Source organism: Peromyscus leucopus, chromosome 4 (assembly GCF_004664715.2).
Source record: "Peromyscus leucopus breed LL Stock chromosome 4, UCI_PerLeu_2.1, whole genome shotgun sequence".
NCBI lineage: Eukaryota > Metazoa > Chordata > Mammalia > Rodentia > Cricetidae > Peromyscus > Peromyscus leucopus.
Window position 1 is genome coordinate 3,191,499 of NC_051066.1, and position 23,783 is coordinate 3,215,281.

The 23,783-nt window shown below is 49.3% G+C and overlaps 1 protein-coding gene across 6 annotated transcripts in view; it reads left to right on the forward strand.

The window, feature by feature from the left end:
* The window catches only part of Ttll11 (tubulin tyrosine ligase like 11), a 231,506-nt gene that overhangs the window by 60,231 nt on the left and 147,492 nt on the right, over positions 1-23,783 (forward strand). For all 6 annotated transcript variants that reach the window (XR_005091290.1, XM_028886112.2, XM_037204479.1 and 3 more), the window contains one exon: positions 14,624-15,199. Coding sequence is in view for 5 of the 6 variants with exons in the window: in XM_028886112.2 (XP_028741945.2) it covers positions 14,624-15,199 (576 nt within the window). In the remaining variant the exon portion in view is untranslated. The remainder of the gene's footprint in view (positions 1-14,623; positions 15,200-23,783) is intronic.

Below are 23,783 nucleotides of genomic sequence, written 5' to 3' on the forward strand. Positions count from 1 at the left end.
GATGAGAATCAGTCTACCTTATTAATGTGAAGAGATGTCCGTGCCTATTGGCGCTCTTCAAGTGCTCTATAATTTGAAAGTGTCCCCTGGCCATGCGTCCAGGAAAGTTCATTATAATTCCACTTGACAGATGAAGACGTCAGCGTGGGTGTGTGACAGACACCGTCGTTTCACTAAGTGTTTCTTCTGTGATGGTTCACCTGGGGTATTATATTCTGGTAGCCTGTGGCGGCTGTCCTCCTGGGAGTGACACTGTGTCCTGTCCTCAGAGAGGCCTGATAAGGAAAGTGGGTCAGCTGGGGCTTAGTGCTATAGTTCCAGGATGTCATAGGTGGGGCATGAAGACCAGGAGCGTCGCCAGCACCAGCCTGGGCCACATGAGACTGTTTCAAAAAACAAGTGTTGTTGGGCTGTGGTGGCGCACGCCTTTAATCGCAGCACTTGGAAGGCAGAGCCAGGCGGATCTCTGAGTTTAGACTCACTTTTTAGAGCAGGCTTCTGGTCTAAAGAGTGAGTTCCAGGACAGCCAGGGGCTACACAGAGAAACCCTGTCTCAAAAAACCAAACAAAACAAAAGTAAAACCAAACAAGAGTCCTTTCTGTGTGTGGAGGCAAGGATCTATGGATCTAAGTCTTGGGGGATCTAGGTAAGGTGCCAGGGTCAAGAAACACAGCCCTCTGCCATCCAGGGTCAAGTGGAGAAGCCTCCACTCCAAGGCTGGGAAGCTTGCGAAGAAGAGTGTGTAGCTGTGCGCTCTTCCACTGATTCCCATTCCCCTCTGCAAGTCTTGAGTTGTTGGTTAGGTTGTTTATATTGGAAAAAAAGAGCTAGGGCCTAGGTGTGGTTCGGAGCCAAGCAGGGATCCAGCCTCCCCTGTCAGCCCTCAGCTCCTTGTTGATGTAACTGTGACCTGTGGGATGCTCCTGAAAGAAAAACACATTTAGAGGGATGGTGGGCAAGTCAGCTGTCACTCAGAAAGCGATCCTCTGTAGCCCCTCTTGGGATCATCATGGAAGAGGATCCAAGGTGACATGACCTCTCTGTCAGAGGTGGGTGGGGAAGGAGGGTTGGGGGGCATCTCCTGTAAGGCCTCCCTCCGCAGGTGCTTAGCCCCAGCTCTGGTTGTCCAATGCCTGCCTACATCCTTGAAATATTGCCTCTGTAGCAGTGAGAATCCCTGTGCTAGCTCAGCTTCCAGCCACCAGCTCTCCTTCCCAGGTGACCAAAGGATGGTGACAGCAAATCCCTTCATGTCAACACCTGCAGGCGTCCACTGAAGCCCACACTCACCTGCGTGGAAACCCAGGCCTTGCTGGGGCATCCATCCTGACCCCATTCTGCTGTTGGAGACCACTCAGCAAACGACAGTCCCCGTGCGGGAATCTAGACACTCGACGGTTGGCCTGGGGCTCTCACAGTCTGCACAGGCTTCTCTGCACAAGCTCAGAGCCTTCCCAGACTCTGCTTTGCCGTCCCTGTCTGTCCACTTGAGGACCTGAGACAGCCACACCCACCCATGGGCCATGCCACTGACGCTGAGGACAGCAAGCAAGGGACCACACTCATAGCTCAGTCCATGACGTTTTCTTGATTTTGTTATTCCCTCTCCTGACCTTTGGCTGTATCATTCAAGCTCACTTGACATCTAGGGGCCTCAGTACTTTCTCTTGCAACATCATTAAAAGCAGTCTCCCCACCCCCACTGCCCCAACACACAGCACAAAAGAACAAAAACAATTTAATGCCTGTGGATTTCTCATGGTGTGACTACGAGGACTAAGTAAAATGACAAGCATAAGGCCCAGTGTAGGTGCTGGGAGACGTTGTTCTCAATACATATTTTTTTTTTTTTTTTTTTTTGGTTTTTCGAGACAGGGTTTCTCTGTGTAGCTTTGTGCCTCTCCTGGAACTCACTTGGTAGCCCAGGCTGGCCTTGAACTCACAGAGATCTACCTGGCTGTGCCTCCCAAATGCTGGGATTAAAGGCGTGTGCCACCACCGCCCGGCCTCAATACATATTGATAGCATTTTAAAGTATAAAGCTGTGAGCATTCCCCCAGGAACTAGCATGTAGATGCTGAAAGTTGATACGATTCAGCAGAAAAGGCTTGGGTTTGGAAATTTGAACACACACCCATGTTTAGATCCTGGTTCTCTGGAGTACAAAATGTGTGACCTTGGAGAAATAAATTATCTTTTAAAACCCAGTTTTACAGCTAGGTGCATGCCTGTAATTTACCCTAGCATTTGGGAGGCTGAGGCAGGAGGATTAGGAGTTCAAAGCCAGCCTTGGCTACATAGCAAGTTTGACCTCTGAGAACCTTGGATTCCTTTTTTTATAACATTATCACTATCAACATAACATATGAATAACACACACACACACACACACACACACACCAAACATACAAAAGAACTTAAAATTTAATGCTATATGAGACTGTCTCCAAAACCAAAACAACACCCCACCCCAAACCTACAAGTTTGGCTTGCGATAGAAAATACTAGGTTTATGGTGAACTATGTGGACCTGTGTGCACATATGCACACGAACTATATCTGGCCTATAAAAATGGCAATTTCATACAGCTTACCATTTGGTGCCTACTTTATAAAGTTGCTTGTAAGAGCTGAACGTGGTGTGTAAGAAATGCTCGCAGTCTTCAGGGTGACTGGGAAGCTTGTGCAGTGATGCTGGTGATAAAGGGAAGCCAAGGGAACCATTGAGTGTGTAAAGAAGTGTCAGAATGGATTGGCTGGTGAGGGGTGTGAGTGTGTGCTTGCACGTGCGTGCATGCTCGCGCGCGCGCGTGTGTGTGTGTGTGTGTGTGTGTGTGTGTGTGTGTGTGTATTTGGACAAAGCAGGTAATCTCAGGTCTCTGGCATAGGCGCATGCGTGGATGGTGGCAGTGCTCACTGAAAAAGTAAGCACAGGAGGAATAGATTTGAAGGGAAAGATGAGTTCACTGAACGCACTGCGTGTCATGATGAGTCTGCAGCACAGGGCAACACTGTCCAGAGAGAGTGAGAGTTACCTGCATCCAGGGAGACTTTAACAGACGCATGCGCAATCCCCCAGGCTTAGCATTCAAAGCCACGTGAATGTGAGTCTAACATCCTGGACACAGCGTGACAGATTGAACAGAGGAGATGGTGGGCAGGTTCTGAGAGGTATCAGCCAAGTCCTGCTCTGTGTTTAGAGGACACAGAGAGGCAGGACAGAGCAGACAGGAGACTCAACATGTCATGATCGTTCCCTGCCCTGAGAAGTTAGTAGTTACCTCAGCTTCTCACGAGATTGGGAGAACCTGTTAGCTACAAAGCACATGAGTAGAGCTGTTCCTCACCTCATGGTGTCAGATTTCAACTATGCACGTGGATGTGCTTAGTCTTGTGACTAAGACTGCCACTTTGCCTGACAGGACATTGAGATGAAGGGCACCTGGATGGAATGTTGCAAAATACGACATTGATCAGTTTATGTGAGGATTGCTGTAGGAATACAAGAGATGTGGGAATGCAGTGTCGGGCAGTAGGAAGAAGACTTGAGCCCATGATCTCAAGTGCTCTTGACTGTAATGAAGTTGTATATACTTGGAAGTGAACTAAAGATTATTTAGCCAGTTCATTAGCAGGAAATCCTCACAATTAGAAAAATGCTTTAGCTGGAGGCGGATCTCACTCAGCAGTTGAATGTTGGATTCAGGATTGGCGCAGTTGTGAACCTTTCTGTTACCTCGCAGGAGACCAAGGGGACTCATGAGACCAGGAGCCAGCTGGGAGCGTGAACCCTGGAGGGAGTGGTCCTAGAGGTATAGGAAACATAAGCTTGACATCACCAGGACCCAGCTGAGGGTGGGTAGACAGGTCCTAATCATTGATGGGATAGCCCAAGCATGTACTTAGACCCCAGCCAAGGTGGTTAGGATGCACCTCCAACAGGAACACAAGGGATGTTGGGGAAACCGAGGCAGGCTGGTACAAATTGGAATAAGATGTAGCAAGTAAATGCTGGCTAGTACTGGATTATTCTTGAACTGTTGGGAGCAAGCATCACCCCTCTGCTGGACAGACAAGGATACTGACATCCGCAAGACAAACAGCTTGGGCAGGTCCAGCAGGCAGTGCTGCAGTGCCCCAAGAGCTGAGTGTGGGAGCTTGGTCCCAATGTCACAGTGCTGGGAAGGTGGAAGTCCTTAGGTCACTTGGAGGTTAAGGCAGTTCTCTAGGACCTTCTCAAAAGACCACACTGTTACAGAGTGAGTTTCTAAGTCACTCTTGGGATTCCTGTCTGGCCATGTGATCTCTCCCTCTTGAATATGATGTTATCTACCATGAGACCTTCACCAAAGCTGATGTGATTGATACCCTTGAGCCTCCCAAGCTGTGAGCCAAATAAACAGTTTTCTTGTAGGAACAAAAACAGACAAGTTTTCCCAGAAAGTGTCTGTACTGAGATATGAACTGCCATCTATCAAAGCCTTGTAACCTACTGTAATCCTTGTCCCCCAACAGGCATTCAGGTACATGGACTTGGTCACAAAAGGAAGCAGCTGCCTGAGGTCCTTCCTGCACTCAGAGGTCATGCAAAGCCTCTGGGATGGCATGTTTCAGGCCACCAAGTCAGGCTTAGTATCTGCTTGTTAGAGAAATCAAGTAGGGTGGGTGGGGAGCTAACTGAGGCTGGAACCATGGGAAGTGTCAGGAATGTCAGGCAAGGCTGACCCACAGGCCTGCGTCCTCAGTCCAAAGGCCCTGCAGGGGTAGACGGACAAACACAAGATAACTAGTTCCTTCCTACTGAGCAGAGTTTGTGGCCCCAGATGGGTGCTCAAGTGGCTTTTTGATTGCTCCCTAATGATGCATAGATTATGTCCCACTAAACTTGTACTTATCAAGAGTGACATTCATCCATGAAACCACTTGGCATTGGGCATTTGAAGTAAAGCAGGTGGAGGGCCCTTTGCCTCTAGCTTCACCGGGCAGTTTATGTGCTGTCCCCGCTCCTCAGGTAAAACTTGAAGCATCTTCCAAAGTAAAGGAAGAGCTAGCGCTTCCATCCCACCCGCTGGCTGGGCGACCGCAGGCTTCCTGCATGGTACCTGGGCCCACTTCTTGTTTCCTGTGGAGTGCTGATTTGGAAACACAGGTTACTCTGCATAGCCCAGAAATGGATACTATCACTCAGCCCATGTTACGTGTTGTTCAGAAAAAGAGTGCTACTTCCAAAAAACTTCGTTAGAGTCCCCGTTCATTCTGGTGGAAAGAACTTTGGGCTGGGAGTCTGAGGATTTTAATTCTGTCTCTGTTGCTAGTTATCTGAAAGCCTTGGGCAAGCCTCTGTGCCTCTTGGCCTTGGTTTCTCTGTTTATAAAGTGTGCACGTGCAAAAATGAACACTTGTGTGCAGTGACATTTCCTTCCTGGGCCTTGAAGGGCTGAGTGTGAAGGACAGCTGGATGCAGGCAGCATGGTGGAAGGAAAAAGACCCGCTCGGAGGGTTGCAGGCCAGGCCAGCACTCTCATGACTGCGCTGTGCATGTTGGGTAGGAATTCTGCAAGCAAAGCCGTGGGCAAGCACACACGAAGGGATGGAAGAGGAACAGGCAAGGGTGGGAAGGAGGCTGCCGGGGGTGGTGAGTCAGGGCTGTCCGCCATGGAGGGCTGCTCCATGTGACTCCGCCGAGTCACACATGGGCGGCCAGCAACAACTCCACGGGAATACTTAGTGCCGTTTCTTCTAAGCCAACACTCATCTGTAATAAAGCTGCAGGGCATTTCTTTTTTCAATTTAAAAATTGCAATTTAGGTCTTCTGAACTGGAATCCTTCCAGAGCCAGTTCAGTGTCAGGCACCCTCCTTTCCACACGGTCCATGGCTCCCCTTAAGTCAGAGCTGAAGGGGTCAGGAGCTACACCACTCTGCACATGCTATCCTGCTTCCCAGTTTAAAATCCAGCGCTCATCCTTGCCAGACAGCACCTCGTGTTTTTCTTTTCAGACTGGGAGAGCTTCTGTATCAAAATTAATTTTCTTGAGGAAATATTGAACAACATGGTTGAGGAATGAGGTTACAGAAGCTGAAATTAACTTCATGGCTAGAGTTGATGATCAGTTCAGGATGACTCGGCGGAAGAGTCCCTCCCCCAACCTCCCCAGTGATACCCGCTCTTTGCCATATTCCCTCAATCTGTACCTGGCACAGCACCACCTCCATGACTACTGAAGCCCTAAGCCCTGAGATCTTCCCTCCCCCACCTCCTTATATCCATCTGGTTACTATGGGGTTCCTAGCAACCTGCCTCCTCCCATCCCCTTGCCCCAGTACCACTATCCCTGCCCCTGTTCAGGCCTTCAGGGATCCTGTGGCCATGACATCTTCTTGCATCAGACTCAGATCTCCATGTGGCAGTTCTCGTGGGAGCCCATGTCCATCTCCAGTTGAAAATCTAACAGTTGCCTGCAGGCCAAGCTCGGAAGAGAGGTGTCACCATCTCGGTGCCCTTCCCAGACTCCTTTATTTTCCAAGATGATCCGGTCTGTGTCAGCCATCATCATCTGGTGACTACACGTCTCTCCCAAACTCTAGACTCACATGTCCAAGTGTGGAGACTTGGATGAGAATGTCTCCCATAGGCTCCTGTATTTGAACACTTGGTGCCCAGCAGGTGGTGCTGTTTGGGAAGGTTTAAAAGGTGCAGCATTGTTGGGAGAATGTGTCACTAGTGGTGGGTTTGGGGAGTTGACTCATGCCATTTCTAGTTAGCACTCTCTGCTTCCTGCTTATGGTCCAAGATATGAGCTTTCAGCTTGCTGCTCCGGCCATCCAGGCTCTCACCTCCATGAAGCCATTAGCCAAAATAAACTCTCTCTCTCCGTAAGTTGCCTTGCCTGAGTCATGGTATTTCATTACAGCAGCAGAAAAGTGACTAAGACACCAAGTGACATAAACACTTCCCAGCTGTGTCCTTGTGCCCCTCTACCTGGCTCATCACCTTCCCCTGTCCCCACTCCAGACTCCCTGCTAAATCCTCTTAGTTCCCCAGCCAAGGTATTGAAGAGTCCCTCGCCCAAGGGTTGTTGGCTTCTCATCTCTGTGATGAAACGCTTCACCCAAACAACTGAAAGGAGGACGGACTTGGTGCGCTCTTAGACTTGCAGAAGTTTAGGCCCGTGCTTGTCTGGTCCCATTGCTGTAGGCCTGAGGGAAGGTTAGACATCTCAGAGGAGAGCAAAGCAGCTCACCTCGTGTGGGTGGGAAGCCGAGAGGGTGACCATCGCCTCCCACTAGACTCCACCCTGCAGCTCCCCACCTCCCAATGGTCTACTTGAACTATTTTAAACTTAAAAAAAAAATGGTTAAATGATATGTATTTGCGGGGGGTGGGGAGGATGTGCACATGAGCGCGAGTACCTGTTGGAAGAGGTGGCATTCCCCAGAGCCAGGGTCACAGGTGGCTGGGAGCCTCCTGACCTGGGTGCTGGGAACTGAACTCTGGTCCTCTGCAAGAGCAGAGTTCCATACTGCTGAGCCATCTCTCCAGCTTGTCCACCCACATTCTGAGTTCATCAGTGAGTTAATCTGCTGATGAAGGCAGAGCCTGGGGTCTACAAAGCCCCACCTCAGAACATTGCCATACTGGCAAATGAGCCTCCGAGCCTTTGGAAGGAAACAGTTCGTACCTGAACTGGAACATTCTAGTTTTACATGTTTTCCTCAAGCCTCCCTCCTTCCTCCAGTCCCACTGTCCAGTGCCAGCATTTCCTCTCAGTCGGTGGACATCTGCACCATCCAGGACATTTTCTATCCAGGGCCTGGAAGATCTTTCCATAATACACATCAATTAGTTCCTTCCTTCTCGAAAACACATTAGGAAGTCCCCGCCTTTGCAGAGCATCACTTAGAGTCCGTGAAATGATATTCAAGGTCCTTACCAACCAGGCTAACTTCTCATACCCAACAGTAATCTATTCATTTTGGACATGGACTCTAGAATCTGACTGCCTAAGTTCGAACCCTGGCTCCTCACCCTATTGGCTGTGTTACCTTTGGGAGGTTAATAGACATCTCTGGCCCCCATTTTCTTGTCTATAAAATAAGACAGTTGTGCCGGGCGGTGGTGGCGCACGCCTTTAATCCCAGCACTCGGGAGGCAGAGGCAGGCGGATCTCTGTGAGTTCGAGGCCAGCCTGGTCTCCAAAGCGAGTTCCAGGTAAGGCGCAAAGCTACACAGAGAAACCCTGTCTCGAAAAACCAAAAAAAAAAAAATAAATAAATAAAAAATAAAAAAAAATTTAAAAAATTTAAAAAAATAAAAAAAATAAGACAGTTGTGAGGGTCACATGCGATGAAGTGTGTAGAACAGTGCCTGACCCATACGTGGTGTCTTGAGCTGTCCACTCTGCCTGCTGATCTCATGAGTGGGAATCGTGTGTCCCTGACACTGGTGACCCCTCTCCTGCTGGCCTCTGTCATTGGCTGTCTCCTAAATGTCCACCACTTTCTCCTGCTTTGTCATCTGCTCAAGTTCTTTGTAACCACCTCAGTCCACCTCCCACTTTGCCCCTCAGATGGCCCACGTTGCCCTCCCTGCCTAGCCTTGGTCACCTACATGACAGCTGCCTTCAGTCATAGCTGGGCTCAGAAATTGTCTTGCATACGAAGTGGTGGGCTTTCCCTTGGGTAAGTCTCAGACTCCACAGCTGTCAGGATTGGACCCCTGTGTCCTGTCCAATGTACCTTTTGTCACACCTACTTCATCTGTCAAAGCCTTGTTTGTGCCTGTGACACCGAGGGCCTGGTTGTTAGGATGGGATGCAGATCCTCCAGTGTGACAAAGCACGGCTCTAACTAGCTTTGACATCCCCGGTGTCATCGTAATTCAGAGGTTGTCCCCACGCCTGCCTCTCAATGCTAATGATGCTTTGTGCCTTTCTAGTCCAGCTGCTGAATTCCTCCAAGTGCTGCGGCTTGCTTCTCTCCCATGTCCCAACGCATTCCAAGTCTCTTATCTACAGCCCACTCTCACATCGTCCCCGTGTGCTGGTGGTAAAGCACAGCATGACCTCCCAGTATGATTAATGCTGCTTGTGGGTCTGTGACACAGCCCCCAGGAGAGGTGATGTCGACATAAACCCCTGCTCAACACCTGTTAGCAGCCTGAAGCCCAGGACCTTCCATTGAGCCCTTAATTCTACAGGTGAACACAGCAGAGGCCAGAAGGTCCAGTGACTTTCCATGGCCACACAACAGTTAGAAATGACCTAGCAACACTGGAGCCCACATCCAGACTTTGTTGGCTTTTGCTCATATTTTTTAGCTCACCAAAGACTAGTTAAGAGTAAATACGAATGACAGAGTTTACCAGCTTCGTCTTTTTTTTTCCGTGTGTGTGTGTGTGTGTGTGTGTGTGTGTGTGTGTGTGTGTGTGGTGTGGGATGTAGGATGTGTGGTGTGGGATAAGGGATATGTGCATGTATGTATATGTGTGATGTGGTGTGTGTGGTGTGGTGTGAGTGGGGTGGTGTGTGTGGTGTCAGATGTGTGGTGTGTGTATGTGTGTATGTGTGTGTGGTGTGTATGATGTGTGTGGTGTGGGATGTGAGGTGTGGTGGGTGTATGTGTGTAAGTAGTGTGTGGTGTGATGTGTATGGCATGTGTATGTGTGTATGTGGTATGTGTGGTGTGTTTGCATATGTTTTTATGTGGAGACCAGACATGCACATGTATGTATGTAATGTGCATGCAAAGGCCAGAGACTCCTGCAAGAATCTGTAGAACTGTTCTCTACTTTAGCTTTTGAGACTGCTTGGAGCTTATCAGCTCAGCTATGCTGGCTAGTCAAAGAGCTTCTGGGATCTGCCTGCCTCAGTGCTCCCCACCCCACCCCAACTCTGGCATTACAGGCGAGTGCCACCACGCTGCGGGGCCACATACGTGGGCTGCAGGCACTCCTCCAACAGAGCCATCTTCTCAGCTGTGGCTCCATTGTTTTTAGACTGGAAAGTTCAGTGGTCCAAGCATCACCACCATCCAGCTGTAGAATGTCTTAATTCTTGAGTAACTGGACCATTTATTAACCACCACCACCCCCAACCTAGGCCTGGCAAACACCCTTCTACTTCTGTATTCTTAAGAATTTGACTTTGGGGACCTTGTATGGTGAGACCCTACAGGACTTGCCTTTTTGTGTTTGGCTTGTTTCTCTTCAGAGTCCTCAAGGTGTCACCTTCTTAGCATTCCCTTCCCTTTTAAGGCTAATAATACCCCATTTAAGTAATGTTGGAAATTTGAACGGACGGGCTTTCCCAGATGCCTTTCCAAAATATCCACTAGGTGGCAGTAAAAGATGCAGAAATTTTTCAATAAGCCTCCTGAGTGCTAAGCAAGCTGGCCAAGGCATCTTCTGTGTATCTCTCTCAGCCATCCGTGTATACAGTTACAAGATAATGGATTTCACATCCGACAGCAGAGTTGGATAAACCAGAGATACCATCAGCTGTAGTCTAAGAGCCGTCTTGCTCACATTCTGGCAAACACCAAGGTATAGAGAACTTCATTTCAGATAGTGGCTTCAGATGGTATTTTTGGCTTAATTCACTTTAGTCCAGTGGGTCCCAGTGCACACGTCAGAATCACACATACCCAGGTCTCAGCTGAAATCAAGTCAAGATTTTCAGTGGGAGCTGAGGGTGGGGGTGGGGTCCAGAGATAGAAACTGTATTTAATGTCAGTCATTGGAGGGGAAGGTGTCTATGGGGGCGCGGGGAGGGGACAGAAGTCAGAGGATAGGAATTCTGGAAAGTCTTTCTTGCTAAAGAAGTGGCTGAGGGGACTGAAGATATAGGGGCCTCATTTCCTAGGCCCTGTGTGAGTGTGTGTGTGTGAGTGTGTGTGTGCGTGTGCGTGTGTGTGTGTGTGTGTGAGTGTGTGTGTCTGTGTGTGAGTGTGTGTGTGTGTGTGTGAGTGTGTGTGTGTGAGTGAGTGTGTGTGTGCGTGTGCGTGTGTGTGTGTGAGTGTGTGTGTCTGTGTGTGAGTGTGTGTGTGTGTAAGTGTGTGTGTGTCTGTGTGTGAGTGTGTGTGTGAGTGTGTGTGTGTGTGAGTGTGTGTGTGTCTGTGTGTGTGTGTCTGTGTGTGAGTGTGTGTGTGTGAGTGTGTGTGTGAGTGTGTGTGTGAGTGTGTGTGTGAGTGTGTGTGAGTGTGTGTGTGTGTGAGTGTGAGTGTGTGTGTGAGTGTGTGTGTGTGAGTGTGTGTGTGTGAGAGTGTGTGTGTGAGTGTGTGTGAGTGTGTGTGTGTGAGAGTGTGTGTGTGTGAGTGTGTGTGTGTGTGTGTGAGTATGTGTGTGTGTGAGTGTGTGTGTGTGAGAGTGTGTGTGTGAGTGTGTGTGTGAGTGTGTGTGTGTGAGTGTGTGTGTCTGTGTGTGTGTGTGTGAGTGTGTGTGTCTGTGTGTGTGTGAGTGTGTGTGTCTGTGTGTGTGTGCGCGTGTGCGTGTGTGCGTGTGTGTGTGTGTGTGAGTGTGTGTGTGTGTGTGAGTGTGTGTGTGAGTGTGTGTGTGTGAGTGTGTGTGTGTGTGAGTGTGTGTGTGTGTGTGTGTGTGTGTGTGTGTGTGTGTGTGTGTGTGTGCCAGATGTCTTTCTCAATTGCTCTTCACCACTTTTTGTTTGTTTTGGTTTGGTTTGGTTTGGAGGCAGATTCTCTCACTGAGCCTGGAGCTCAGCTAGCCTGGCTGCCCAGGGAGCCCTAGGGACCCTCCTGTCTCTGCTCCCGCTTGCTGGGATCGCAGGCTTACACCACCATGTCCAGCTTCCTATGGTGGGGATCAAACTTGGGTCCTGATGGCATGGCAGTTCCTTTAATGACTGAGCCTGATGGCACTTGCTTCTGACCACACTGCCAATCCAGACAGGAGATTTGAAACTGGACTATCCCAGACAGCTCTGAGACAGCCGTCTTCAGGGTGAGGTCAGAGCCCAGATGTCAGGAACGCCTGGGATACCAAGAGAACCTTTCCTACAGAAGTCAGAAAATAGGTCTTTGGTTTTATCTTATCAAAAATAACAATGGCCAAGTGAACTTGTTCTTGTCCCAGTTGCCCACTAGCCAGTTATGGGACCCAAGGCAAGTCCTGTTGCCTCTCTAAGCCTCAGCCTCCCCTTTGAATTATGAGTGGATGGGATGATGTCGATCTCCAAGGATCCTTTTGGTTCAGAAATTCAATGGTTCTATTAGAATTAATAATCTTGATTTGTAGTGACAACTATGGCAAAGAGCAGAAGAAATATTCAACAGTGTAATAAATGACAGGGACTATTGACCATGTAGTTTAATTTATTTAAGACACATGCCCCAAATTCAAAGGAGAAAATATCACTCCTGATAATATATTGAACTGTTAGTATCATTGGCCTAGAAAAAGCTTCCCAGAGGCAGAAATTGCCCGTCAGTGCAAACTTGACATTTTTCCTGGCTGATCCATGGCTGCCACTTGTCCATTGCACTCATATTTGCCGTAAAGGCCGTGCATATGGATGCCTTGGATGAATATTAAATAATGGCAGAAACGTCAAGGTCACTGTTGCAGGAAAGGCTCTGTGAAGGGCCCGGGAGCCTGCATTGATCTCTTGTGAAGTTCCATTCTAGAATCCTGCTGACATGGAGGAAACAATTGATGTGAACCATTATTAAGGCTTTAAGTGTTTCTCCATTGTTAAGGATCTTTTACAAGCCCAAGGAATTGGCAAAAGCTTCAGTTAGAAATATAGGCCAGTCAAAGAGATAAGTACATTCTAGAGCACAGATGGCCTGGGTCAGGCTTGCACAGCAAAGGCAAAGGCTGGCAGTGGATGTCACCGGCTCTGCCTGCCTCTGGGCGCTGCTCTTGGTGACAGCTCAGAGCAGAGCTTCCATGCCAGAAGCTGCAGAGAGCAAGGTGTCCTCTATGCCTTTGTCCATCTTTACATGTCCCCACTGAAAACCTCCTCTCTCAACATTTCAGTTATCAACTTCCATAGCTTCCCAAAGCTCCCCAACATGGCTGTCTCAGGCTGTCTTAGCACCTGAGCCTGGCCGGTTTGCAAAGAATAGAATTATGTCTTTCAGCTCCACAGTCCAATGTCAAGATGCTGGTAGCTGGTGAAGGACCTTTTACTGCATCACACGGTGGCAGAGAGCATCATAGGACAAGACATGGCAAATGTGCTAGCCGGCAGTGGGGAGGGGTGGTCCCTCTCCCTTTCTCATGAAGCCACCAGTGCTGTCACGGCCTCTGTTCTAATGACCTCTCCAACTTTACCCACTAAGTTTCCACCTTGAGATACCATCAATATATGCATATGGGGGTTAAGTTTCCACCATGTGAGCTCCAGGGGAACACCTTGAAGCCATGGCCTGGAGGAATCGGGTACCTATAAATTATACACAACCACAGGTTCGGATCTGAACTGGCCAAGTGCCTGGATCATCATGGGAGTCTCCTGCTGACCCAGACTGGGGAGGAGGGCAAATGCTGCAGATGAAAAACTAATTCTCCAAAGGTCCAAACAGATTGGGAGCTTGGCCAAGTCTGTGAGACGCACATCAACCAGAAAACCTGTTTCTTGTGTGCTTGCTCAGGGTGACTGCCCTCAGTCCTTTGCACATTTCAGTTGGTCACATCTTTACATTGTCCCATTGAGGGTTGAAAGGGATATGGAGGGAGGCACAGGGCTCTAGAGCTGTCGGTCCAGGACTCAGTCCCAGCTCTGCCACCTCCCCCAGTTAGAGTGGCAAGTTACTCTATCTTCAAAACATGACGGTGGCCGGGCTTTTGTCACTCACACATCAGCTTTTATTTTCTCATTGAATCCTTAGCCCAATCTCACCCTGAGCTGAGGATGTAGCTCAGGCAGCTGCATGCTTGCCTAGCATGTGCAGGGGTAGCTCAGGCAGCTGCATGCTTGCCTAGCATGTGCAGGGGTAGCTCAGGCAGCCGCATGCTTGCCTAGCATGCACAGTCCAGCCCTACATAAGTCGGGGTGATATTTGCTTATCTAATCCCAGCACTTGGGAGTTAAAGATAAAAGGGTCAGGAGTTCAAGGTCATCCCTAGCTACAGAGCAAGTTCAAGGTCAGGTTAGACAAGGTACCCTACTCAAAACAAAAAAGATCAGGAAAGGAAAAAAAAAAGACAATATTAGTTCTATTTAGCAGGTATGGAAGGTAGAGAGAAATAACTTGTACCGTAAATGACAGCACCGGGACTTGAACCCGGGCAGGCTCTTTCCTCTCACACATAACATCTACACCCCTCTATAGCATCTACACCCCGTGTTTTCTGGGACAGTTTGATGAAGTAACTGGTGTAAGGTGCCTAATATGATACCACAGGCACTCACAAATTGTATTAAGCCATTGTCATTGTTATTAGTTACATGACTCATACAAGAATACAACTAAGGATTGGCAAAGTGACTTGAACTCAGTCTTGTGACTGCCTTTCTAATCCATGTTCTACCTCCCTCTAGAGACTGAGGATAGTCCCATGTCACTGTACCCCCGGATGGCATCATCTCTGTTGAAGACACCTAGTGAGCACTCGGGGAGGGCGACCTCTGACACAGTGCTAAAGGTCTTTCCCTCCCCCCAGGTCCGGATGGTGAAAGATGGTGACCCGTCCTGGAAGCCCACTTTTATTGTGAAACCGGATGGTGGTTGTCAGGGTGATGGAATCTACCTCATTAAAGATCCCAATGACATCCGCCTGACTGGGACCCTGCAGAGCAGGCCAGCAGTAGTCCAGGAGTACATTTATAAGCCTCTCCTTATTGACAAGCTCAAGTTCGACATCCGTCTGTACGTCTTGCTGAAGTCATTGGACCCCTTAGAGATTTATATAGCCAAAGATGGACTCTCTAGATTTTGTACAGAGCCATATCAAGAGCCGAACCCCCAGAATCTGCACCATGTCTTCATGCACTTGACCAACTACTCGCTGAACATCCACAGTGGCAAGTTCATCCACTCTGACAGCACCAGCACAGGCAGCAAGAGGACTTTTTCGAGCATCCTCTGCAGACTCTCCTCCAAAGGTGTGGACATCAAGAAGGTCTGGTCTGACATCATCTCCTTGGTGATCAAGACGGTCATCGCCCTGACCCCGGAGCTCAAAGTTTTCTACCAGTCAGACATCCCTACAGGGAGGCCAGGGCCCACCTGCTTCCAGGTAACCATGACAGCTTCCATCCTCCAAGGAAGTGCTCGTTGGCCAGCTATGGGATGAAGGATGGGGTAGGATGGCCAGACGTAGGCACATAGGTGGTAACTGCTATGGGCTTTTGAAACCTCCAGCCCGACTTCCACCTTTCTCTTTCCTGTGTAGCTTGGGGCAAGCCATCCCCCTCACTGAACTGTAGGTCTGTAAGATTCCTGTGAGGACACATGTGTCATTCACTCTCCATCCATCCAACAGTCGTTACCGCCTGCTTAGTGGGGGCCAGGCATCGGTGTGGAATCCTGCTGCCCTGTGCTAAGAACCCACACTGGGAGAAAGAGCGATTGAGAAGCAACTGATAGTGTTACAAGTGGTTGAATCAAATAGAAAATGGAGCAGGTGCTATGGGATTGTGGACCCATCTACCATTCCTGGCTGAGTCCAGAAAGGCTTCCTGAAAGCTTAACTAAGAGATGACGTGAGAGAGAGTGGATAGGAACAGCCACAGGATGTCCCAGATGGAGACATGTTGCTTTGGAGGTAAAATAAAAGGAAGCCTGGTGTGTCTGAGATACGACAGAAGTTCACTGTGGCGGGGTGGGGTGAGGCACAGGTGAGGGATATGAGAGAAAGTGAGGAGGGAAAGTAGGTTAGGGACAGTGGTGGAGAGCCTGGGGGCGTGGCAACCACCAGAGGGTTATAAAGACTACACCCAGCTTTTCACATTCTCAAGGACACAGTTCCATGACCTGTGGGTTAGGTTCTGAGCCAAGGCTAGCTGCAAGGAGACTGCAATGAGATAAATGCTGCTGTACAAGCAGAAGATGCTGCTTCTGAGTAGGGAGGTCTTGGTAGGCATGGAGAGAATGGGTAAAGCTGAGTGCCGTTTAAGAGGCTGGATGGCTAGACTTGGTGCCAATGTGGTCTAGGGAAAGAGAAGAGATGGTAGCAGAGAGAAGAGGAGGAACTGAGATGGAGACACATGTCTTGGGCTCTTGGAAGGTTGGAGAGAGGCTACCAGGAGAGGACCAGCTAGCAACAAAGGCCAGGAACTGGAGGGAAATGTCTGTGTGGCAGCCGAAAGGAGAGGTTAGTATACAAGTTGATGTTTGGGCTGGCATCCAGGAAAGACAGGGTGGGCTGGGGAAGAACTGAGAGCTCATCTGCAGCAGAGACTGAGGGTATGAGGTGATCTGGAGAGACCCTATGACACCTCCACTTAAGGAAGGGATGGACAGAGGCAGGGAACCCACAAAAGAAACTGAGAAGTTTGGTCAAGGGTGAATGTTAGAAATGCCAGGGAGAGAGACCCCTGGGCCTGCAGCCTCAAACATTGCCAGGACGTCAGGCAAGGCCATCCCTGGAACTGTCCACTGTGTTCACTGACACTTCTCCTGGGGACTCCAGCAAGACCTGTCTTGGGCAACCAACCAGTCTGTGAGAGGGAAGGAAATGGAGAATGGTGTAAAACAGCTTTTGAAAACACAAATGTTGGGGGTGAAACAGGGGCCTGGAGACCAGGCCCTCACTGGACACTCTTTCCTGCCACCAGATCTGTCAGAACAGGCAAGAAAAGATGAACCTCTGGGATCCTCCCCACCTAATCTTTGAAATTGTCACATAGCAGTGTGTGTGTGTGTGTGTGTGTGTGTGTGTGTGTGTGTGTGTGTGATAAAAGAACACAGAAGATATTGTAATGACCACACCTGACCCACTGCCCGGCCCTCTTAGTGTGTTCTTCCTATTCCATCCCCGGCCTGTCCTCAACATAACCACTCTCTGAATGTTACGTTGACCATTTCCTCCATTTTCAAAACTACATGTGGTTGTGCACGAATGTTCCGCTAGACAGGACACTGTCTTATCTGACTTACTTCTGAGCTTGATAAAATCCCTGGTGTGAAGCCCTGTCCCCTGAAGCGCCTGCTCCTTGTGGACAGCATTCCAAAGGTCCATCCAACTGCCAGGGCTGCTAGTGGCTTTGACCGCACTAGTGTGCACTACTGTAAGTGTGCACAATCTATTTACACTTTTCCTGTAGAGAAAAAGAGCGTTTCCTGGCCATGCTAGGAGGGTCGCAGGCAGCATGGAGCAAGAGTGAGGAGAGAGACCAGAACAGTGGTTCTCACAGGTGCACACCACTCACCAGCACATGAGCAGGCTGGATAGCCCAAAATCTAGAGAGGCTGCTCAGTGGCTGGGCTCCCGCTCAGCAGGGTCATCAGGTAGAAGCCCTGGGGGTGGGAATTGAGGCAGTGGGAGAAGCAGGAAGTGGTAATTGTCTTCTAGAGTCCCATCCATGGTCCTATGGCTCCTGTAGGTCTTTGAAGTGTTTGAAGATTGCTTATCTATCTGAATTATATCTCTGTCTGACTTTGAAAGCATACCTAACATGCCCATAAGTTTGACTATGATAGATGACTATTAATCTGTATTTCTTAATTATACATTACATTTTAAATGAGCTGCATAAACACAATACCCTAAACAATAGTAGAAATATACATACAGTATAACAAAATTAACTTTAAATTTGTATCAATAAACTAAAATACATACCAATGTAAAATATGTAAGATTAATAGTTGTTTTTGGATTAAAGTAGATTTAGTAATCTATCCTTTTTTCCCATCATTTCTATATCATACCCGCCTTTCTTCTTTTAGAAAGAGATTGACTATGACCAATAACAATTTGGAACAAAACTCCTAAACAAAGACAAACATCCATAATCCATTTTTTGAGAATGTGGGTGTAGTGTTCTAGGCTACTTCCTGCTGATTGGAGGTGAGCAAGTAAGTGTGTCCAATAGCCATAAAGAGATGGTTAGGGAGGGCAGGTGAGGAAAACTTCTAGGCAGTGCCAGAGCAAAGAAGTCCTGACCCAGGCTACCACCAAGTGAGGGAGGAGGCGACAGCTGTGACGTGGTCACACACAGGGTTCATCCTTGAGGACTGTGTGGTCAGGCCTGCTTGGCAGTGACAGTTATTCTTGGAGCATCACATGGGGCCAGACGAGCATGGCCAAGCCACAGATCCCTTGCTTGGTCACAGCAGCCCCAGGGAGAGCCAGCATGGTCATTTTGTTTTGCAGTAGACAGGCAGCAACAAGAGCCATTGGAGTGGGGCAGGGCCAGCCCCAGAGGACTGAAGGGTTAGATCCAGAATTGCTGATGTGGTCAGGGCACATCTAACTGATGGGCCCAAAGTCTCATGACCATTTGCCCCTGCTTGACCACACTGAACAGTTTCTGAGGAGATAGGCTGGAAATGAAGCCCGTCCTAGCTTCGTGAGGGTTGGAGTCTTTCTCACCACCCAAGGTCACTTAGATTCTCTCTATACACTCACACCTGTATGGGCACATTGGGAAGTGATGTGGGTGAAAAGGCCTTAACAAGGTATCCAGTGGTATCCACTTACATTTGCTGGCTGCATGTCTCAGATGCACAGCGAGGGAGAGGAATCAGTAACCTACTCTCCGCCCCCCACCCCCATCCCCCACCCCCACCCCCCCCACCCCCACCCCCCCACCCCACCTCCACCCCTCTGCCACTCCTGCTCTCTTTACTTGCTTCACTTCTCAGGATGTCATTAGCTATGCTCCAGATACCTGAGCAGACCTAGAACAGGTTTGGGCCATGATATAGTTCTGATGTCCATTTGCCATGTGACCTGTCCTAAATCACTTAACTTTTCAGGAACTCAGTTTCCCCATCTGCCTCACAGAGTTGTCCAGCTCACATGAGATAAGGACTGTGAAGCTCTTGGCGAACTGTCGAGATACTGCACACACACGGGAAGCTGTTTCTTTGCTGGTAGCCCCTCTGGCTTGGCCAGATGGCAGCATTGCAGAACATAAACTCCAGCCAACCAAATTATACTCCTCTAGGGCATGTGACTGTGACCCTGTTCCAGCCATGACCACAGTAATGACCTGGAAAACATGGTGGCCAGGCAGCCGCTGGCGCGGCTCAGTTGTGGTCAGGCTTCCTGTAATCTGCTGCTGAGGAACACAGCTGGCCTGTCGTTCCAGCCCATCCCTTTCATTGTCCAGGCAGCCGCAGCCACAGAGCCGCACATCTGCCATCTTGAGGGCAGCAGTGTGACCCTGGCTTAAACATCAAGGTCAGCTAGGGTGTAGTTGATCACGTGGCAGAAACACACGCAGAGAAAAGGCTTCTGCTTGGCTCTCCAGAAGGCTCTCCCCACTCTGTGCCTTAGTCTGTTTACTTTTCTTGTTCCCATGTCTAATTCTGTCCTTGGCCATGACCTTCATGTTGGATGTCTAGAGGTATATCATCCCTGAGACTTAGTGTGGTCCTGTTTCTCTCTTTCTCTGTGCCCTCTCCCTTACCCCACAGCCCAGACACTCCAGCAGGCAGAAGCCAAGACTCTGTGGGGTGGTCAAGGGGGTTTCCTTCTCGAACACACTGGGTTTGAGGTTCCCCAGTTCCCGCTTACAGCAATTGTTGTTGGTGAGCTTGATAAACCAACCAACCTTTCCTTGTCTGGGTTTCCTTACCTAAAAGGAGCGAGCATGTTTGTAGCTACACCCCAGGGCTGTTGCATGCTTCAGTAAGAGAGCTGTGTGGAGCAGTCCCTAACACACAGCAGTCACTTAAGTGACAGGTTGGATGTTTATTACATTGTCTCCCATGACAACAGTTCTCACACCTGCCCACAAGGAAGGATCTTGATGTTATAGTAAATCGGCAACCCTTCTCATTCCCAGTGTTAACTGGGATATTGGTGTTCAAAGTTTGGAACCAAGTTTGGAAGACAAGCCCTTGGCCTGGTGTTCATCACCTCCCAGCCTTGCCCCCTGGCTTCCCTGTGCCTCAACCTTAGTTCTCCGAAAGCAGATCTGTGTCTTCTCCCTGGGCATTGCCAGTGCTGTCCTGGTTGGGCTTCTGCTTCTCTTTTGTCCTGGCCAGCATGCTCCCGTCTCTCCTGCTCACTGGTTCTGGTACTCAACACCCTCTAAAGAAGTTCAGACCTCTCTCTGTGATGCCTTCTGTGACCACTCCAATAGCTAAGTTGTTTTCTTCCTTTGGAATCTAGTACGCTCCCTGGTCCCCTGAGATGAGGCCTGAGCTAAGTGCGGGGCCTGTGGCTAAGGCCAAGTCGAGGTCAGTTCTCATACCTGCCCTCTTGGGGGTGCTCCGCTGAGTGTGGAAGACTCACAGAGATAATCACAGTTCCTTGTAAGTCATGCAGTCCAAAGGCACACATGGGGTCAGGGGATAGTTAACTGCTCACCTGAAGGCCCCAGAAGAAGGGATACCCGCCCAGGTGAGTACAAGGCATGCAGAGGGTTTTCACGGCAGGTGGGGAAGCATCCATAGTCTTCTAGTCTCCCTGCTGCCTCACTGGTTGTGCCTCCTGAGCCCCTTCCTCTGGCCTGTCAGTATTGGAGGTCCCTAGGGATCGATTCTGGGAAATTTGTCTTCATATATCTGTGTCACTTCCTAAACGATCTCATCCTGCCTCGTGACTTTAGGGATCAGCTACATGCTGTTGAGTCCTAAATTCACATTGCTAATCCTGACCTCTGCTTGAGCTCCAGACAGAACTATCCCATTACCACTTACACTTTCTACTGGGATAGTTAGTGGGTACCGAACACCCACCAGGCTCAGACTCTTGCCTTCCCTCCTGGAGACTGCTGTCCACCTTCCTTCCTGTTCCAGCAAGTGAGCAGCATCCACATAGACCAAAGCCAGGATCATCCTTAGCTCCTCTGGCCCCTTCTTGCCACGTCCAACCCACAAGCAGCCCTGCGAGTAGCCAGTAAGAACCTTTACCAGTCAGGTTATGTTACCTTCCCTGCGCAAACCCCGACGGCTTCTTCGTTGTGCTCACAGTCCTGGCTGCCCAGCGTGCTCCGCCTTCACTCGGAACTCAGCTCCTGTCCCGTCCCTTCTGCTCTCAGTGAGCTCTCCTGGAGTGCTGGTGCCAGCCCTGCAGACAGGACACTCACTCTCCTACTTCAGTCACTGGCGGCATGTCACCTCCTGAAACTCACGGTTCTGGTCCTGATGGAGCCACAGAGACCAAGCTTAATCTCTTTCTGAACATAGTGAGGCTGCCAGAAACACATGAAACAGGTGTATGAAATGAGTGTTTGGGGCTTTGGAGGGGAGGTGTGGCCTTCCACTGTGAGCCCCAAGAAACAGGTGTATGAAATGAGTGTTTGGGGCTTTGGAGGGGAGGTGTGGCCTTCCACTGTGAGCCCCAAGAAAAGGAGGGAATGGAAGTAATCCTGTTGCTGTCCCTGATTCTGGTCTGGAGGCAGCTGTCTGGGGCACACAGCAAGGACAGGATGCCACCAGACTCTGGTGACCCCAAGGGAAGAAACTGGTTAAGGCAGGAATGAGCCCCAGAGATCTGTCCCAGGATGTTCTAAGTGGAGTCCTAGGCGTGTGTGTGTGTGTGTGTGTGTGTGTGTGTGTGTGTATGTATGTGTGTGTGTGTCTGTGTGTGTGTGTCTGTGTGTGTGTGTCTGTGTGTGTGTGTCTGTGTCTGTGTGTGTGTCTGTGTCTGTGTGTGTGTGTCTGTGTGTGTGTGTCTGTGTCTGTGTGTGTGTGTGTCTGTGTCTGTGTGTGTGTGTCTGTGTGTGTGTCTGTGTCTGTGTGTGTGTCTGTGTGTGTGTGTCTGTGTCTGTGTGTGTCTGTGTGTGTGTGTCTGTGTGTGTGTGTGTCTGTGTGTCTGTGTGTGTGTCTGTGTATGTGTGTGTGTCTGTGTGTGTGTCTGTGTGTGTGTCTGTGTGTGTCTGTGTAGGGTTCATCTACAATGCTAGGGAAGAATGACACAGAATGGCTGAGGTGATCTTCTGGTGCTCACATAGGACAGAGTTCCAGCCATGAACAACTAGAGTCCAGAAGCCTTGCTGGTTACTGGGAATGTTCAGTGGAGACACAAAGATGTCTTCCTCCACAGGTAATGTTGGCACAGCCCATCTGACCGTAAACAAGATCTTAAGTATCAAAATAACCCACAACGACTGACTGCAGCACAAAGCCCAGAGTTCTGAGCCAGAATAAATACATTTGCCACGGTACCACAGTGCCCAGCATCCAACTTTAGGAACCACAGCAACAGTGCACACAGCGAGGGAAGGGGGCAAGCATCCCCTAGATCCCAAGTCTTCATGACGGTGGGATGAGGGGAAATGGGTAACAAAGCACTTTCTATAATGGTGCACAGAAATTTAAGGAAAACATTATCTTAATGAGAGAACTAGAAGTCCTTAAAAAGAACAATTGTAACTCCTAAAGAGACAAAAATCCAAGCCGAGCTTGTACACATCTGTGATCTCAGCTCAGGGAGGCTGAGGCAGGAGGATGGAAGCCGACCTAAGCTACATAGTGAAACCGTATCTTTAAAAAAATCAAGAGGCAGCAAACAAAAGAAAATCTTATTTCTGACGTGAAATTCTCACTGACTGGGATTAACATCACACATGATACCGAAGAAAACAGCGGTGAACTGCAAGACACCACGAGCTATGCAAAGTCAAACAGAGGAACAGGACAGGGGAGAGGCATGGAACATACCAGGAGGCCTGACACATGTTCCTGCAGGGTCCCAGGAGAAAGGAGAAAAGGAAGCTACAGAAAAACAAAAACTGGGAGCTGAAGCTTCCCAAATTTGGTTAAACATAGCAAAAGCTCACAATCCAAGAAGCTAAAACAAAAGGAAAAAAAAACCCAAACTCCAAACAGGACACACATCCCACCCCCTCACACACACCCCGCCCCAAGACTTAACATCAGGGTACAAATAACCAGTAGTGATGAGAACAACTTTGAGGCAGCCAAGAGAAAACACATCCTTCACACCCACATGAGAAGCTGTGTGAGTCCAAAGACAGTGAGCTGACAATATTCCTCCCTAGCCTGGACGGTGGTGGCGCACGCCTTCAATCCCAGCACTTGGGAGGCAGATGCAGGTGGATCTTTGTGAGTTTGAGGCCAGCCTGGTCTACAGAGCTGTCACACAGAGAAACTCTGCCTCAAAAAACAAAAACAAAAAAGGAAGGAAAGGAAAAGAAAGCGAAAGCCCTTCCCTGGTCCTCCCACCCTCCCCTCTGCCCACCTTCCCATGTGCCTGTGTTCTCACCTTGCTGTAAGGTTAGCTTGCTCATGGCCCTCTCTTCTCTGAAATGTGAGCCCTGGAGACAGAAGTGTTATTTTGAGTTGCTTTGTTCCTAGTGCCTAGAATAGGTGTTCAATCAAACTCCACAAAGAAATAATGCTGTCCAGGAAGAAGGGAAGAGTGGGATGGAGGAGACAGCAAACTAAAACAAACTAGAGCTGTGGTTGGAATCCAGGTGAGCGGTTGAGGGGCTGGGAGTGCCGTGTGACAGTCGGCCAATCCTGGCAGTTAAAGGACACGCCACCGGACTTGAACTTCTATGCGCAGAGATTCTTTTTGCATTCTAGAAGTTACCCTGCCACCTCTTAATGATTGGATGAGGAGGACAGGAAACAGCGAGTTAGAGGAAAAGGACACCGAGTTCAGCAGCTGTGCTGTGGAACAAAGCAGTGGCCTGAAACAGCAATCATCGTGCCACCATTCCTGGTGACCAAGAGTC